Raw genomic sequence first — 19,558 nt, forward strand, 5'->3', positions numbered from 1 at the left:
AAATATAAAAGCTGTTAACTACAGTGTAAAATCCTTAACAAATTGAGCATATTAATCAGTTAGCACATACAGCATTTTAAGTTCTAGGATTTCTTTTGTTTTTCAAAAAAATTTCAAAATTTTAAGAATATTAATTTACAATATGTTTATATTATTATAAATTAATATTTAAAAAAATTAATGCAAAAACTTTTAGAATAAAAATTATCAAATTAAGAATAATGTATATTTAAGAACCTGGGCAAGAACCGGTTATCTGCAATATTAGAAAACTCATTCATCTATTCAAGTCAATTATATATTATACTAAATTCAATTATACTAAATATTATTTATTATACTAAATTCAAGTCATTTAGCCCTATTGCTAACTCATGACTGTATTAATTAATGTATCAATACATTTGTATTAATCAGTATTTCCTTAACTTAAAACAATTTATATTCAAAAACAAGAACAATATGAGTGAAAGAAATCTATATATAAAATGACAAAAAATTAACATATTTAATTTTTATTTTAGGTCAATATCAGTCAGTGATTATAAAACTGATCTTCAAATTCATCAAGAAATCTAAGCTGCGGCTGTAAAGTTACAGTACCTTCAAAACTTCACATGAAGCAGCCAGAATACAAATGGAACACTTGAATTCAATTTTGAGACAGAGCACAGACTTTTCACTTTTAAGGAAGGAAGCTAAATTTTCTGTAAAATACCTTAATAAAAGCACTTACCTGCAATCTTGAAATTGCTACCATACCATTGACAATATTCCTTATGATCATAGGTAAAGTACGAATTCCATGACTCGCAATTGTATTAACCATTACTAAAGTAAAAGCCTTTAAAATGAAAGAAAGAAACATTTACAGTTTTAAGATAAATAATGAAATTTATATTCAAGAAAAATACATGTATATATAATTATTTATCATAACATGTAATAAATACAATAAAATATTCATTATATTTCATTTAATGTGGTTAGCAAAGCTATAATACAGGGTGTTTATAAAGTCCCGGACCCATTTTGATGTATAATAACTCATAAAATAATGAAGATATAAACAAACTTATGGCATTTATTGATGGAATAACTTATATTATATATATATATAACTTATATTAATATACATTTTCCTTTTCAGGTTTGAATATCTTTACTTTTGTAAATATCATCTGCACGTGTGGTTAATTTCAGATAATTTCATTTCCCAGTCTAAATATCTGTACTTTCCTAAATATCGTCTGCTTATTAATTGCATTTTTCTCTCTTTTGTTTTTGGCAACTACTGCAATGTTATGGGGATCTGAAAACCCCCATGAATACCGTGAGGCACAAAGGGATTCCCCAAAGGTTAATGTGTGATGTGGACCACTGCACGACCGAGTCATTGGGCCTTTCTTTTTTACAGAAAAGACGGTCTCATCAGTCATATACTTAGACATGTTGGAAAATTTTGTATTTCCACAACTAGAAGAGCTTCAGCCACATGTCTTTTTGCAATAAGATGGTGCACCACCTCATTGGGGTACCATCCTTCGTAGTTCTCTGAATGACCATTTTACAGGAAGATGGATTGGGCGAGAAGGTCCAATTCCTTGGCCACCCAAATCACCTGTTATAACGCCGCTGGACTTTTTCCTTTGGGGATTTGCAAAGGACAACGTTTATAGGAGGAGAGTGTCGAACATTGATGACCTAAAAGCCAGAATTACAACCGCAATAGCCTCTGTGGATGCCGACATGCCTGCCGGTACCTGGCGTGAAATTGAATATCGACTTGATATTCTCCGTGCGACAAAGGGGGCACACGTGGAAGTTCATTGACAAGGGTCATGAAACTTTTAGAGTCTATCTAACCATTTATGTTATTAATTTTAATCTACCTTTATTTTTTATGAGTTATTAAACATCAAAATGGGTCCGGGACTTTATAAACACCCTGTATATGAAACATATTGAATTTCAATTTAAAAAAGTGCATTACGAAGGTACACATCAGATCTATAATAAAATTAAGATAAAAGAATAAAACAGAATAAAGTATTTAATATTTATTCGAAAATATAAGATACAAAACCTAAAGAATGCGAGAAAATTTATTTAATATACATAAACACAAAGAAAGAAAAAGTAAGATGAAAATTTTCAACCATTTTCATTTAAATTAAGATAAAATATTATAAATGGACTTCACAAGACAAAAGCAAACCATCTAATACAATAATCTAAGCTATCTTACAATGATAAATGATGATAACAATGATACAATAACAAAACTATGATAAATTTTATATAAAAGAAAATGTGATGTCAAAATTTTTCAACACTTTCATTTCTCAGATAAGATTATATCATTAATGAAACTAAAAAAAGCAGAATATTTAAGAAACAAGATAAAGATTTTTCCATTACAGAAAAATAATTTTCAAAAGTTTCTGATTGGCCACATCTCCTAGTTTCAATTACTGTTAGAATTGCCATGTTTTGGGTGCATTTTTTTAATATACATATGACAATAGACCACCTACGCATGCATCTAACTTACATGTGTTTTAATAGACATGGAATTACACAATTTATATTTAACATCCATTAGCAGATCCACTGACTCTAAAAGAAACTAAATTGGTAATTAGATTATCTGAAACTAAATTAATCTGAAACTAAATTGGCAATTAGATTTTCGTTTACTTTATCAAATTTCTTCCTTTTTATAAAAGGCTTCTTTCTATTTATGAACAAAATACCATCTTTGAGTACAAAAAGTGTTTTTCGCAAATTCACTAAATCTCCATGGAGTTACCGAGTTTTGAGGATGAGGGGGGAGGGAAGCGAATAATCAGAAAGTACCCAGTTTTCTATATATGCCAATTTGATACTTCCAATATCTTACTATCAGCTCATTTTGTACTTGGTAACATTTTTCTTAATATATTTAAGTAAATGTAAGAAAATATATCTCTCTTAGGTCACTTATTTCAGTAATAAAGAACAAATTAGAGTGATAAACTTTAAAAATGTTTATTTAATTTGAAAACAAGAACAATTTTATAAAAGAATAGAATACATTTAATTTAGTAATGGCTGATAGGCAACATTGATGTATATAAATTTGTTACAGAAAACAATTTGGTACCTATTGTACTATAACAGAAAAGATCTCAAGATAATTTATATAAATGTACAAACATATGTTATGAGAGTACTTTTTCATCAAAGCCATACCACTTGGAGCTTCTTTTTCCTGGTGATAATTCTCTTTATAACCATTACTTTCATAATCACATTTTTATATAAAAAAATTTCTTTCTTCCCCCAAATGGATTTTATGATTTGGAGTTTGCCAAGTAATAGATGTGTATTATCCTTTCACAAAGACAAACTGAATTCTGATAATCACCTCATGAAATTAAAATTATGACTGAAGCCAAAATGACTATGCAGCTTTCATGTCTACCAGGAAGGAAAAAGACGTCTGAACACAAATGCAGTTAGTCAGATGATACACTTCTTTGGTTACTGCTGGTAGATTTACTTATGGTATCAAAAAAGCCCTATTGAATTTTGCGAACCAATGCTCATTTCAGAATGAATGACAAAATAATGGTCGAGTGGAATAATTTATCACATGCAAGCTATGTGCTAGTTCTTTGTTGTCTTGTCCTAATGTTAAAACTGATGAATGCTAGAAAATTGTGGAACACCTGATGACAGTTCAGACACAAAAAGAAAAAAAATAATATATGCTGAGTTCTCTCAGCAAGTAGTTAGAAAACATTTCCTTGTTGTTTATTGAAATGATTATTCATCATTTTGTCTAGCACCAAGCCAAAGAAATAACCAAAACGCACCAATATGGTGTCAAAAAAACATGGTATGAATTTAATATAAAAGGGCAAACTGGAGTAAATAAAAGTAGAGAAGTTATTCAGAGGGATAAACATTATTAAGTTTACCTCGGCTGGAGTAATATCATAACCAAACAGAGTATATGCCAAAATTGTAAATATTGTAGCTATTACAGCAGACAGTGATGAAACAGAAGAATTTACTGTATGAAGATATTGAACTTTTTGCAAAAGGCTCCTTTCCTTTGCTCTAGCAGCTGCAAATATATAAAGTATATAGTATTTAAAATTTTCAAAATAAAAAATAATAATGTTGAATGCCACAGTAAATAAAACAGAAAAAAAATTAGTAAAAAAAATATTACTATAATCAAATTTAGGTGCATTTTTTAGCAAATTTTTTAATAAAACTTGCTAAATCTACAATAACTACATAGCAAATTTTTAGGATTAATAGCATAATACAGATATAAAAAATAATAATTCACATATTACCAATTTTATATGAAAGTTTGCTGAAATACAGATTACTAAGCAATATAATTTTATTAACTGCCACTGCATGCCAGTTTTAATTCAATTAAATTCTTCTTTGAGCAGCAAAAAATTTGACTAGATAATCATTCTTGACAGCAGAAATTAACATAAATAGTATATGCATAATAGTATTACAAAGTGTTACATTAAATATTTATTCCTTGGAAAAGAAGATAGCTCCTTCTCTCCTCATCAATTTAGAGTTCATATATATATATATATATATATATGTCATGATTCCGGGAACATAGAAGAATTAGCTCACAGTCATCATAGCTGAGCATGAAGGCTTATAGGTGAAGATAACAAAACATGAACTTGAAGAATTTCCAGTCTTTATTTCCACACACATAAAATCATCTCCATAGATGTTTATCCAATCATAATGAAATCTGATACATTTCTACGATTCAATCATAATGAAATATGATACACTGCTATTTATATTGATTCTTAAATTTAAGACGCAGGCACTTAAATGGAAAAGCAAAGCGAGGAGATAGTAGCAAGGTGGGAGCTACCAGAAGAAATGATGTAATTAACTGCAAGAGGTTTTTATACCAGAGTAGGTGCTATTCTAGAGATAAGCTATGATTGGTTAGTTATTAGTTTTGGTTACCCTTTTCAAGCAGCATTATGCAACATCGAAAGATCTCGAATTTGGGAGAACAGATGAATTTAGGGAGAGATTACCAAATCTAGAATGTTAATTTTGAGGTCATAATTATTTTTTAAAGCAGCTGTGATATTTTCTTATATCTTACATATATATAAAGCAGATTAAAGTGCACAGTATATATCTGTGCAATTAGCTGACCTTCAGACAAATGTCATATACATGTAAGAAAAATAAAGATTATGTAAAAGATTAAATTAGCAGCGTAAATTAACTTCCTTTCTCTATTTTAAAAATAGCAACATCTATTTGCACTGCGTCACTTCGAGAAAAATCTATGTCATATGACTTATACACAATTCTGATGATGTAAGTGAAAATAAAACAGACAATAGTAATTTTATAGCAATATTAACTGTCCAATCAAAATGCCTTGAGAACCAAAACTAACTCAGTCTGAATAAGATTTCACCCTGAAAATAATGCACTTGCTTTCTACGCTTTGCCTTAGCTCGACTGTAGACTGTCTGCTCCTTCTTTTTTGCTGCAAATCTTGCAAAAATGTAAGTCTTTTGGAACAGGCACATTTAATGTGCTGACTTGTGTATAGCCACAACATGTTGCTGAAAATAAAACTGAAGATTTAACCTGCCTTCACCTCCAATTTGCTAATCATTATGGATCAACACTTCTATGCCATCAAAATTCCTGCTGCTGAATATATTACATATATGCACTTCACAAAACTTAGGGTAAAACTTGGGTACATAAATTAGTATGTTTAATTAAATCCAAAGAAAATTCCAAGTACAATAATGATACATTTTAATAATTTTTCATTTGCATAGTTTGGGTTTTATTATTCATAATGACAAACAATTCAGCTAAAAGATCTCTTAAACTTTTATTATCCCTGTTTTTTACGCATGTATAACAAGAATATTAAATACATTGATAAACTTGTATCAACAAGATTCTGTTTCATGTTTATGAAAGAAAACACATTTCCAGGTTCAGATAGAAGTTACCTGTCTTTAATAAAATACTTAATTATTATAATTAAGAAGTTACCTGTTTTTAATAAAATGTCTTATAATATTATATTGTAAAGAATCATCTGGATTCCTACAAAATAGCATTTTCTAAGAACCTAACTACATAATTTTATATCAGAATTTCAAAATGAATGGAAGGCAGGATCTTACATATATATAAAGCAGATTAAAGTGCACAGTATATATCTGTGCAATTAGCTGACCTTCAGACAAATGTCATATACATGTAAGAAAAATAAAGATTATGTAAAAGATTAAATTAGCAGCGTAAATTAACTTCCTTTCTCTATTTTAAAAATAGCAACATCTATTTGCACTGCGTCACTTCGAGAAAAATCTATGTCATATGACTTATACACAATTCTGATGATGTAATCAACTTTGAAGTAACAACAGTAATCAACTTTGAAGACAAATTTACAGATATTCTGAGTGAATGAAAAAATGGTGAGGAATCTTCATATTTTACCAACATCATAAAAAATAATTAATTTATTAGATTAAGTGATTTTAAAGAAAATTTTCCTAGATAGTAAGGAAAAGCCTGAAATATGCCTCCATAAATTTGAAACTGAATGCATTAAAGTTTAGAAGATAAAACAGCACTAGCAGGCAAGCCGGCTATTCATTGGCCGGGATTTGAAAGTTGGACGGAACTACCAGTGAAGCCCGCTTTCATTCACTGGAATTTGAAAGCTGGACCGAACTACCAGTGTTCAGCCATTTTGGCTGGGCTGCGCCCACTGTCTTCACGTATGCATACACGTTACACATGTGGAAAATCACGAAAACACCCATGCAGCCAAGCTCACTGAAGCCTGCTGCCTAAGGGAAGGGATGCCTTCGTGGAAGACTTTTTAAGGGAAACGCTCGTATACACATTAGACATGCGGAAAATCACGAAAACACCCATGCAGCCAGCCCGTCCGAACTACCAGTGTTCAGCGTGTATATGGCACTTTTTTTTATACCAGATATAAAGGGGGGGGAATATCATATTGATGAAAATAATAAAATAGTAGCAGATCACTTCCACAAATAAGGAAATATTTGCAGAAATGTTCAGAACCTGCAAAATTCAACCATGCATTAGCACGCATTTCCAAAAATATCACAAAAATACAATCAGAATAGTAAATAATTCAAAATTTTTTAATATATCAATTTTTTTTTAAATCATGCTGAAATTACCTTCTACTTTTCACCATAAAAAAAAAAAAAAAAAAAAAAAAAACTGACTCAAACTTTTTTTTATATGTTTTTATTTTGAAAACTACTATGTTATCCAGATCAAACCCACTAGCACATTTAGAATACTTGCAGGGAATACTTCACTAATACTGAAAGAATAGGAATGTATTTATAGCTAATACTAATAATAATCTAATAATTCTAAATACTGACATCAGCATCAATGTGACATTCCCAGTGGTTCAGCAGTTTTTGAATAACCAGATACCATTAATAATGAAAAAAACTGAAAGCTTTAAGTAAGGCTATAAACAACATATTAGTTTCAGAATATAGTGTACAGCCTGTCATTTTTAACTGATAGAAAGAAACATAATGAAAGCTTTAAATAAGGCTATAAACAACATATCAGTTTCAGAATAAATACACAACCTGTCATTTTTTAACTGATGGAAAGGACCATAATCAGGTTTAATTCAAAGAACAGATTTATTAAATCCAATATGTAATATTGATAGTATTCATAAATATTCTTACAACTGAATGACAACTTGCCTAGCATTATGATCAAGTCAACTCGCAGTATGTTTCCATTTACAATGCTACTTAACCATGAATTTCTGCAGAGACTGAAAATAATATTCATTGTTGATTTAATAATGTCTTACGGACTTGTAATATGCCATTGGGCCATTGGGGCCTGCAGATAGTGTACATCAGAGCCCAGAGTTGTAGCATCCATATGTAAATAGCATATTTTTGGAGTCTGATGGTTGAAAATATCACTTCTTTTTGAAGTAATATAAAATTATACATAAGTGGAAAGGTAATCTAATCAAGAATATAATGCATCAAAGTTTACTCAATTATCTGCATTCTACAAAAAATTATAGCCTAATAACTGGAAAAAAGAAACAAAACTTGCTTAGATTCATGTGAAATAGATTACCTTAGTTTCAATTTAATTGATGAGCATGAATGCTTAGACACCTAAGAAGGCATCCTCTTGTTCTGACAATAAGCCAATCAGGTCATGAAAGAATTCATTTAATGAATGTATCGAATCGTAAAGAAAGGCATCTGTCACACTATTATGAGTCTGCTATTACCATGACTGGCTTTTCTGTGCCCTTTAATTTACTGACCTTTTATAAAATGTAATAAAATAATTGCAATAGTGTAAAGAATTGACTGGTCAGCTAGAAAGCAATGTAAAATGGCACTGTAAAGTGAAAAAGACTATAGTTGTTAAGATATTAGAAGGAAAATTGGTGGAAACTTAAATAAACATGACATTCTTAAATTTTTAAAGTGGTATAGGAACACTGAAATCTTTCCAAGCTAATGATACATTTGTAGTTGAACCGGATTTAGCTTCATGCCATATTGCTGTTGCACAAAAAAGTGGTTTCAAGACAATCATATACTCCTGATTTAATGGTCTGGAAATAGTCCAGCATTTAATCTGTAGTGCTGAACAACGATAACTTGCAAGACAGAATTAATTTATCAATAAACCCCAATTAACAGAAGCAATAATTCAATCTTTGCTTTATATTATAACTACTGCAGAATTAAAATACTTAGTTCACTCCATGTAAAGGTGTTGTAAAACCATGACTAATATTAAAGGTTACTCAATTAAATTTTAAATGACATACTGATATTTTTCTATATTTCATTTTTTCAATGTGATTTCTCCTTTTCATCTTTATAACAGCTTTTCTCATAAATAATCCCTCATAAATGTTATAGCATAGACCCACCAGCGGCCGAGTGGTAAAAGCCGCTGAACATTGGTAGTTCGGTCTGGGGTTCGAGTCCCGGCGAATGGGCTAGCTGCATGGGCGTTTTCGTGGTTTTCCCCATGTGTAATGTGGATACGAGCCAGTTTCCCTTAAAAAGACCTCCACGAGGCATCCCTCCCTTTCTGTGTAGTGCCTAAGGGCGGAGCACGTAATAAGTTTTTTAAAAAAATGTTATAGCATTACATTCTTGATTAAATTATCTTTCCAATATATAATTTTATAGCATTATTCCAAAACAAATTGGCGTTAGGGACCATTAAACCTCAAAACGGTCAAGCAGTTTTAACCACCATGAGCAAAAGCTCATTATAAGAATCATCATGCCTAACATGTTTTTCATGCAAACCTGATAATGCTCTACAACTTTGTAATTGCTATTTTTTCAACGTCTCTTACAACTTTTGAGATAGGATCATTAAATTTTGAATTTCTCCAGTATGGGGCACACAACTGATCTCATTTTAAAGGCCACCATCCTTTAACCATATAGTATATACATAATAGCTCATAACTCATAATAATATTAAGTTATGGTTAATTAATTATTTACAGAAGAACTTAATTTCTTATAAACCTTGTATTCTTATGCATATTTAACATGATACATATATTATTTGGGCTGAATTTTCCATATTCACAATCACTTGAATTTTGGATTGCTTGAACCTTTTTCCTAGTCTTCCTCAATATTGTTGAACAAAGTAAGCATGTGAGTGCATGCACTGCAGAAGCACATAATGGCATATGCATAAATGAAATGACACAAATATATGCAAATATATGTATGTATGTGCATACAAATAAAATAAAACGCTGATACAAATATCAGAGAAAGAATTCACATGCTGCATTCCAAATTAAGAGTAAACTGATGCACTGAAATGGAAATAAAATGTAAATAAAGGAAAAAAGTTGTGATGGCTAAGAAACTTGAAAATTTAATTTTAATTCTGAATGAGAAAAGAAACAGATAATGAAACCAAAATTACCTACAATTCAAAAGTAAGTATTACATTTATGAACAAAAGCAATGAAACTAATAGAAAAAATTATATATAAATGAATATAATAATAATAAATATACTAAATTACTGGTTTTGCATTATTCTCTATTATATTTGGAACAATACTGGTTTTTGTATCATTGGCTTTGATTATACTTGGAATAAAAGTTTTACACAAAAGCATGAAATGCATTAATTTAAAGCACATGAAATGTGTGTGTGTGTGTGTATATATATATATATATATATAAATTTAAACAAATTAAATTTAAATTTTAACAAACACGTACAAAAGTAAAAAAGCAAATTTAAAGCCAAAATTTAAAAAAGCAAATTTAAAGTAAAAAAATTAAAAAAAAAAAAAAATGTTTAAAAAATTGTACACATATAAAAGATTTAAAAGATTTAATTCTTGAACTAATCTACAATATCATTTAAATTCAGAAGCATAAGCAAATCAAGTGCAAAACCAATATATGAAAATAAATTCACTAATTTAGAAAATTAAAATACCGTAATTTCCGGAAGAAATGCCGCGGCGTTTACGTGTTTAAAACTTAAATTTTCAGCGGGTGCGGCATTTAGGCGCACAAATATAAAATATTTCCTATGATGGCCATTGTACATAGTTTCGATGGCCTTGTCATTGTGCATAGACTGGTGCTGTTCCCGCACAAAAGACCACTCAGTTGCTTTTTGCGAACGTTATTTTGTTTACATTCTTTCCTTTGAACGGATCTACATGCCTTATTCACCCTAAGCGAGATCTCAGAAGAATAACATTCTTCCCCCTTTCAAATCAACAATCTCATCAGTTTGAATAGTCTCTCTCCTCTGCCATTCGATGAATCTTCCAGTACCCATCCTCTCCTCATCCCTGCCTTCTCTGCAATTTTTTTCAAAGGCGGATACGACTCCACCTGCCTTGCAATAATGAACTCTGACATATTTCCCCTTCAGCATGAATAAATTTTTCTTGGCATTCTGCCAGATACGGATCCCATCAGTTTGGGTACAAGTACTTGTTGAATAGTTTTTAAGCAAGAAGGGAGTGGAAAATTTTTGAAAATGTCACGGTCTCACCGGTGCCTCCAAAATTTTTTTATCTTCGATAAGATAGATATTATTCTAGGATCTGGCTACTTGTTTTCTATTTTACTTCCTGGACAAATAACTTGTTCTCAAAGTGATTTAATTGCTCAAAACTCAATATTTGGTTTCCTCATATCTGGAAAACTACCGGAATCTCAAACGAAATCAAATTTACTTACAAACTTGCATATTTATGAAATAAATAGTGATAGCTAATTGAAACGGTTTTAGGAGTTAGAAGAAGTGCCAAATTCAACTGACACTGTATTATCACCTAAAGAACAATTTGTTGAAATGCATTTTCAGGAAAATTACTCAATTAATTCAGTTGGTCGTTTTGTGGTGAAGTTGCCATTTTAAAAATCTAAATCTGAATTAGGTAATTCAAAACCAGCTGCACTTTCTCGATTATATGATATGGAACATAAATTTAAGGAAAACTCAGAATTTGAAAACCAATACAAGGATTTTATGCATAATAGGAAAATTTAGGTCATATGGAATTGGTTACACAAAACGGTTTATATAGATTTCAGAATGAGCAATATTTCCTTCCCCATCATGCAGTGATCAATCCGGCTAGTACAACTACCAAATTAAGAGTCGTTTTTGATGCTTCATGTAAAACTTCCAGCAGTAAATCATTGAATTCAATCTTGGGTGTTGGTCCTAAATTGCAACGAGACATTTTCGTAATTTTACTTAATTTTTTATTTCCAGAAATAGTCTTTTCAGCAGACATAGAGAAAATGTACCGTCAAGTTTTAGTGTTCGATGAGGATCGGAATTACCAACAAATTCTTTGGAGGTTTAACCCTAATGAAGAAATACGCATCTACAAGTTAAACACCGTAACATATGGTTTAGCTCCAGCTTCTTTCCTAGCCACTAGGTGCATTAAGCAAATTGCACTAGATTATTCACAAAATATTGCTGTTTCTCATACTTTACTACATGATGTATATATGGATGATTTGCTATCGGGTTCAAGTATCGATAGTGATGCAATATCACATTGTAAGGAAATTACCAATATTTTAGAAACGCACGGTTCACCTACGAAAGTGGAATTCTAATTCAAATGCATTTCTTGCAGAATTTCAAGAACATTGTTCATTGGACACTAATTTAGAAATAATTCCTAATGATAAGGAAAGCACGAAAGTCTTAGGAGTATTTTGGAACTCTTCAACAGACACATTCATTTTCAAACCCGTACTTGCACTCACCTCACCGCTGACAAAAAGACACATTTTGTCCCAATCAGAACGCATCTTCGATCTATTGGGATTAATTTCACCATGTACTGTTGTATTGAAAATTTTTTATCAAAAGCTCTGGCTTACAAAAGGGGACTGGGATTCTCCTATTCCACAAAGTCTTGCTGAAGATTTGTTTAAATTTCAGAAATCTTTCAATGCAGTTGAACATTTTACCATTCCTACAGGTGTCACGCTTATTTCCTCTGACACATTTGAATTGCACGGCTTTTGCGACGCTTCAACACTTGCTTACGCTGCTGCAATATATTGCAAACAAATACATGGAAATGAAATAAAGGTTTCTCTCTTAGTTTCTAAAACAAAAGTCGCACCTATCAAACAAGTACCTGTTTTTAAATTGGAACTTTGCAGTGCTCATTTGCTTTCAAAGTTATATCGTGCAGTCATGAACACTCTCAAAAAATATAAGTTTGATGTTTACGCTTGGACTGACTCCAAAGTCGTACTTTTCTGGCTTTCGGCACATCCCCGTAAATGGAAGACTTTTGTTGCAAACCAGACGTCTCAAATAATCGAAGTACTTCCAACAAAATACTGGAGGCATGGCCCTTCCAAAGAGAACCCGGCAGATATCGCTTCGCATGGTATTGATCCCAAATGTCTTCCTAATTGCAACTTGTGGTTAGTGGCCCAAGTTGGCTTTTTTTGGATTCGTCTCACTGGCCGAAAGAGGAATTCGTTTCCAAAGAAATCAAGGATCTAATTAAAGCTGAACAAAGATATGATCCTATATTTTCATTTCATAGTGCTACATCAAATGAATTATATAGTGATTTATTTTTAAAATATTCATCATTTTCTAAGATTATATGCATTTTAGCATATTGTTTAAGATTCATCAATAAGTGCAAAACCAATAACAAATGTCAAACACTTATAACTGATTCCTTTTCTTCACTCACTTACACGGAAACTAAAAATGCAGAAAAAAATCATAATTAAAATAACTAAAAGCTCTATTTTTAAAAGAAACATTCATAAATTAGCACCTTTGCCCATATATCAGAACTAATGCCTGATAGGGTGGGAGTATGTTCCAATGCACCGGAACAGAACAACTCAACCTGACTCTTTCGCTTTTGGAACTATGCCAAAGAACATTGAATTCAGTTGAACAGTCAGACTCAGACGAATGCATTCGCAAGGCAGCTGGAATGCTGACTATTTTTCACTATTTTTGTTGTGTTCTCGTGTTTGTACGTTTTATATGTCATTTTCTTGTTTAAACTTGTATTGTGCAGTTATTTAATATAAGTTTATGTTTAAAACGAGGACGGGTATCTAGTTCACTCACATTACTGCACAACATACATTTTGGAGGCACCAGTGAGATTTTATCTTCGATAAGATAGATATTATTTACAGCACAGAAGCTATACCGCTGGTTTTAAGCTTAATGTAATTTCACGTGCTGAGCAAATTGGAAATCGAACAGCAGCTCGAGAGTTTGAAGTTGATGAGAGATGTATTCGACGTTGGAGGACTGAAAAAGAATTTCTTAAAAATATGCCACAACAGAAACGAGCCAAAAGAAGTGGTACTGTAAGTTAGCCGAATCTAGAGGATGACCTTGAACACTGGGAAACAAGGAAAGGGAATGGCAATTTCGACTGTAAAAATTCGCTTACAAGCAAAATTTATAGCAAAACGACTGAATATAAATGATTTCAAAGAAGGTGTAGCAGATTTATGAAAAGAAAAAATATTTCTGTGCCTAAAACAACAGTCGGGCAACAATTACCAATGGACTGGCAGGATAAAAAGGCAGATAATAAATATGGATGAAACGTTGTTAGCTTTCGACTCTCCTGCAAACAGAACTGTTGATGAAACTGGTGAAAAAACTGTATCTGTGCTTACGACGGGGCATGAAATAATGTCATTTACATGTGTGTTAGCATTTGCCGCAAACGGTGACAAGCTAAAGCCGATGATCATTTTTAAACGAAAGACTATTCTGAAGGGAGATTTTCCTAATGACGTAATTATTTGTGCAAACGAGAACGGCTGGATGTTCGAAACAATCATGCATCAGTGGCTACAAAAAGTTTGGCAGTGTCGTATGGGATCTTTTTTCCAACCAAAAGGGATTTTGATAATGGATTCCATGCGTGCTCATTTACTTGAGTCAGTGAAAACCAGATGTCAAAAATTGTCTATGACCGAAGCAATAATTCTTGATGATTTGACAAAAATCTTAAAACAGTTAGATTTATCAGGTAATAAATCCTTCAAAGCTGAAGTCCAAAAGTGGTGGGAGTGTTGGATGAGTGAAGTATTGCATACGTATACCAAAAGCGATAAAATGCGTAGAGCATCTTATGAAGAAGTTGCAAAGTGGGTAAGAAGTGCATGGAAATCGGTAAAAACATCGTCAATAATAGTAGGGTTCAAAGAAGCTGAAATTATATCCTTCGATAAAGCGACTGTAAACCAAGAGGATGAATGTGACGATCTGAAAGACTTGGACTTAGATCAGGATTTACTAAATCTTTTTAATTCAGATAATGAAGAATAAGATTTTGATGGCTTGATATGATGTATAGTTTGCTTTAATTCCTTTTGTAAGTAAAATTTAAAATTTCCTTTTTTCATCCAAAGTTAACATTTTGTTGTTTCAACATTTTTTTATAATATAGTCTGAGTATTACAAATATGGACTTCTTTAGTGGGTAAATACAAGTATATATGTAAAGCTAAATATACTTTCCACATTTCTTACCTTTAATTTATTTTTGAGTTATGGTTTCATTTCATGCATTTTTCTTAACTGGTATGTAATATATCAGGACTTAGGTTAATAATTTGCATCTATACGGCCCACGACGATGTCACGCGCAATTTAATCTATTGCGACGTTTATGCTGATGCGGCATTTCTGTGAAATTTTAATTTTTTCCCCGCCATTTTTCTCGAGTGCGGCCTTTCTTCCGGAAATTACGGTAATCCAAACAATTTTTTTAAAAATGCATAAGTGAATGACTGTTGAGCAGGCAGGAGACAGACTTATCAAGCGGAAGTTGCCTCCAAACCTAACTCCCTTACTGCATTTAAACTGCAATTTTTCTTTTTTGTAAACTGAATTGGTTACTGTTTTATTAGGAGAATTTTCCTGAAAGTCCAGATGGGTGTTATCAATTATGAGTTTCTTATTTAAGGAATCTAACAAGATTCTGTTACATTGAATAAAGTCATACCCTAGAATTTTCTGATACGTGGAATTTATTTTCATATATTGGTTTTGCACTTGATTTGCTTATGCTTCTGAATTTAAATGATATTGTAGATTAGTTCGAGAATTAAATCTTTTAAATCTTTTATATGTTTACATTTTTTTAAATATATATATATATATATATTTTAATTTTTTTGGCTTTAAATTTGCTTTTTTACTTTTATATGTGTTTGTTAAAATTTAAATTTAATTTGTTTAAATTTAAATTTCATTCCTTGCAGCAATGGTGCAAAGAATTCTTTAATTAAATTTATTTATTTAAATTCAATTTTTCTTATGAAATAACAAAATATGTAATAATAAAATTCCGTATTTTATTACATATATATATAATATTATAAGCTAGGTTGTTATATATATATATATGTTAGATATAACAAAATACGATAGCTGCTGTAAAAAAAATAATTGGTGACCTCAAAAATAACATTCTAGATTTAGTGCTGTCCCCCTAAATTCATGTTCTCCCAAATTCAAGATTTTTCTATGTTATGTAACATTACTGGAAAAGGGCAACTAAAACTAGTACTAACCAATCACAGATTAGCTCTACTTATACCTCAGATTTCATATAAATACTCTTTGCACAATAACTATGTCATTATACTGCTAGCTTCTACCTTGTTAATATCTCCTTGCTTTGCTTTTGTAAAATGCTTGCGTCATTTTGTGTTAAAAACCAATGCACATAGAAATTTATCATATTTCATTATGACTGAATCATAGAAATTTATTATATTTCAATATGACTGAATCATAGAAATGCATCAGATTTCATTATGACTGGATAAATAAATATCTGAGATGATTTTATATACATGGAAATAAAGACTGAATTCGCCAAGTTCATGTTTTATTATCTTCATCTATACGCTTTCACCGTAAGGCACAACGACTGCAAGCTGATTCCTCTTCTTTGCTTCAAAATTGTTTATATATATATAGTTAGAGGTCAAAATATATTTCAAACTAGAAACAAATAAAATTCCAAGAGAATACAAATCACATATTTGTAATAAAGTGATGTTCATAAATTTGGAACACAAAATTTTGTGTCTTCATTTAACAAGTAATAAAACATGGAATTGATGTCGCCAAAGATGACGAAAGACTATGTCATAAATGTTAAATTTTAAGGAAAAAAAGACAAAATATTTAAAAATTTCAGATTAGTAAAAAACAATCAGAAATGAAACTCATATGTTTTTTGTAGGTGAGAAGGGTGGGATAAATTTTAGAGCAACTAAGGTTTGCTAAACAAAATTTACAGGATTTTAACTGTGCTTGGGATGATTAAATCTATTGGAATGTTAAGATAAAAAGGGGAAAAAATTACTAAAAATCTTTTTAGAATTTTACACAGACAGCAAATAATGGTTGACATGGGAGAGGGGAATATATATTAACAGGCATACAATATACAGGTAGGATATTTTATCAATAACAGAATTTCTTAACTATACCATAAATACACAAATAAAATTATCAGATATTGCATTATCTAATTTATAATATAATGAATACAAGATAATATAATGAATACAAACCTCGAACATTTTCCATGAGATGTTTCTCCCATGCATGGAATTTTACAATTTTCACATTTGATAAAAACTCAGACATCAATGACACCTGCAAAAGTATATTAAAAGAATATGACTGTTTCTAACAAGATATAACAATATGCAAATGCAGAAATAATGTAAGGGTGTTGAAAATAATGGACTTACCCTTTCATCAGTAGCTTTGACTGTTTTTTTCTGATAGCGAGCAGACACATAGGATATAATAAACTGCGAACAAAAATTTAGATAATTTATTATAAAATTGCTTTACTAAGCTATATTAAAATTTTAAGATAAATATTATATCGATTATCAACTACTTTCACATGATAAATAAAATTATGAATAAGAAGCTAAAACTGAAATAAAATACATCAAATTTTTATAATAATTAATACATTTCAGTGCTTCATAGAGTAATTTAATATTATAACACCTTAATTCTGCAATCCTTTAAACAGAAATATTGTTGGATTGTCAAAAAAGCAATTTTGGCTTTTAGTGTGAAATAAAGCTCAATGTGACTGCATAAAAAATTACCTTAAATCAGTCAAACATCTTCCATTTTGTTCAATGACATTTTGTCATTTTTCTGGTACCATTATGATTCCACAATCACAGAACTTCTGTTGTTTATCAGCAAACAACCAAGTACAATTTGAGCTCATTGTTATTACTGAAACTTTAATCATTTAAGAAGTTTAATAAACTTTAAAACTTTGAAATCCACTGGTGCAAGGTTAGGGATATATGGAGGATGTGACATGACTTCCCAACCAAACTTGATAACTTCATACGCGTTGCTAAAGATGTGCACATTCTCGCACAGTCATGGTGGCACAGCATTTCTTTGTAATTTGCAAATTCTGGCATTTTCTCTTTGACTGCTTCCTCTAATTTCATAAGCTGTTGGCAGTAAATATCTGAGTTGATCACTTGATTGTCTGAAAGCAGCTCAAAATACACTATACCTTTGTAATACAACCAAATTGACAGCATGATCTTCTGATGCAATTTTAGATTTTGATATGATTTGTGCTGATTCAGCATGCTTGGATTTTGAGGTACTTTTCCATTACGCCGTCACAAACCTCGCCAAGCAGACTTTATTGGCGACTACATACAGTATGCACATAAAAAATTTTAACAAATGTTAGTTCGAAGAATGTTTTATTTTGAAGGCATAAACATTTTAATAGCATTTAAAATTTTGTACAAAGCCAATAAATAAAGACAATATATTTGTAAAAAGACATTAGTTTAAGAATTTACTATGCTTTCATGGTTCAACATCCTAAGTCGCCGGTTCATATCACGTGACCTTAAGTGATCTCATCCCACGTAAACTACGCTACAAAAATCTAATTCTCTCAGTAATTATTTACATTAATTTCAAGTTAAATCTTAGTTTGGAATATAAGTTTAAATGCAAAAATTATTTCAATTCATACGAATAGCTTACTCAGAAATTATGTAAAACCACAGTGCTTTACTTCTTTAGTGCATTCTCAATTAGAATTGATGAATTTAACCCTTGACTTTGCCTTTTGTATATTTTCGCCTTTGGGAGAGCGTGTGGTTTCATCCTAATTGACTTAATTACTGCAAATGGAATAGGGGCATAAAATTGAACTATCTGGTAAAAATTCTATATAATTGTACGCCAGTATTGAAAGAGACAATCAATCTGATAAGAAATGGCAACGGCTTGTGTAAACGCAACATATTAATTTTATTTAAAATGTATTTTCCCGATTGGCAACAACATTTTTTTAGAACGCTAATGATTTGAACTGTAATGTTTTTGAGCAGTAATGTTGATGGTAATGTTTCTGAATAAAGCAAGTATCTAACAATTAATGTTTGAAAGGTAATGTTTGACGGAAATGTTTTGAATAAAGGAACTAATTAATTGCTAACATTTCAGAAGTGGGATTAACTAGAATTATTATCTAGGATTTAACAACGTATTGCCTTAATGTACATTAAGCCTAAACTGAATGCGGAAACTCGCCAAAACTGAAAGTAGAAAGGTACGCGAATTTATAAACTGTTTATGTTATGTCTAAGTATTAAACGGAAAGAACTTAATTATTAATTTCAAATAATAATTATTGTATTATTATTTGAAAATGATGGCTTATTTGGCAAGAGGCAAGAAATGTGACTTAAAAGAACTTGTTTTGGAACTTGATGTAGATGTCCCTTCTGATATTAAAATTGTAAGCTTAACGGATATGATTTTGAATAGTAAGAACTATAACGAAGACTTTACTAAACAAATGCTATATAGAATTATAAATGATCGTTTAGAC

At 30.8% G+C, this 19,558-nt stretch overlaps 1 protein-coding gene across 4 annotated transcripts in view; it reads right to left on the minus strand.

Annotated features, from left to right (window-relative positions):
* Positions 1–19,558, minus strand: part of LOC118184286 (ATP-binding cassette sub-family C member 5-like) — a 181,276-nt gene that overhangs the window by 111,510 nt on the left and 50,208 nt on the right. For all 4 annotated transcript variants that reach the window (XM_085815584.1, XM_085815583.1, XM_035353937.2 and 1 more), the window contains 4 exons: positions 17,409–17,471; positions 17,226–17,310; positions 3,966–4,114; positions 737–844 (listed from right to left, as the gene is read on the minus strand). In XM_085815584.1, the coding sequence (XP_085671710.1) occupies positions 737–844; positions 3,966–4,114; positions 17,226–17,310; positions 17,409–17,471 (405 nt within the window). The remainder of the gene's footprint in view (positions 1–736; positions 845–3,965; positions 4,115–17,225; positions 17,311–17,408; positions 17,472–19,558) is intronic.

The sequence above is a fragment of the Stegodyphus dumicola genome, chromosome 4 (assembly GCF_044657685.1).
Source record: "Stegodyphus dumicola isolate Sdum_Otavi_A_Nest chromosome 4, ASM4465768v1".
Taxonomy (NCBI): Eukaryota; Metazoa; Arthropoda; class Arachnida; order Araneae; family Eresidae; genus Stegodyphus; species Stegodyphus dumicola.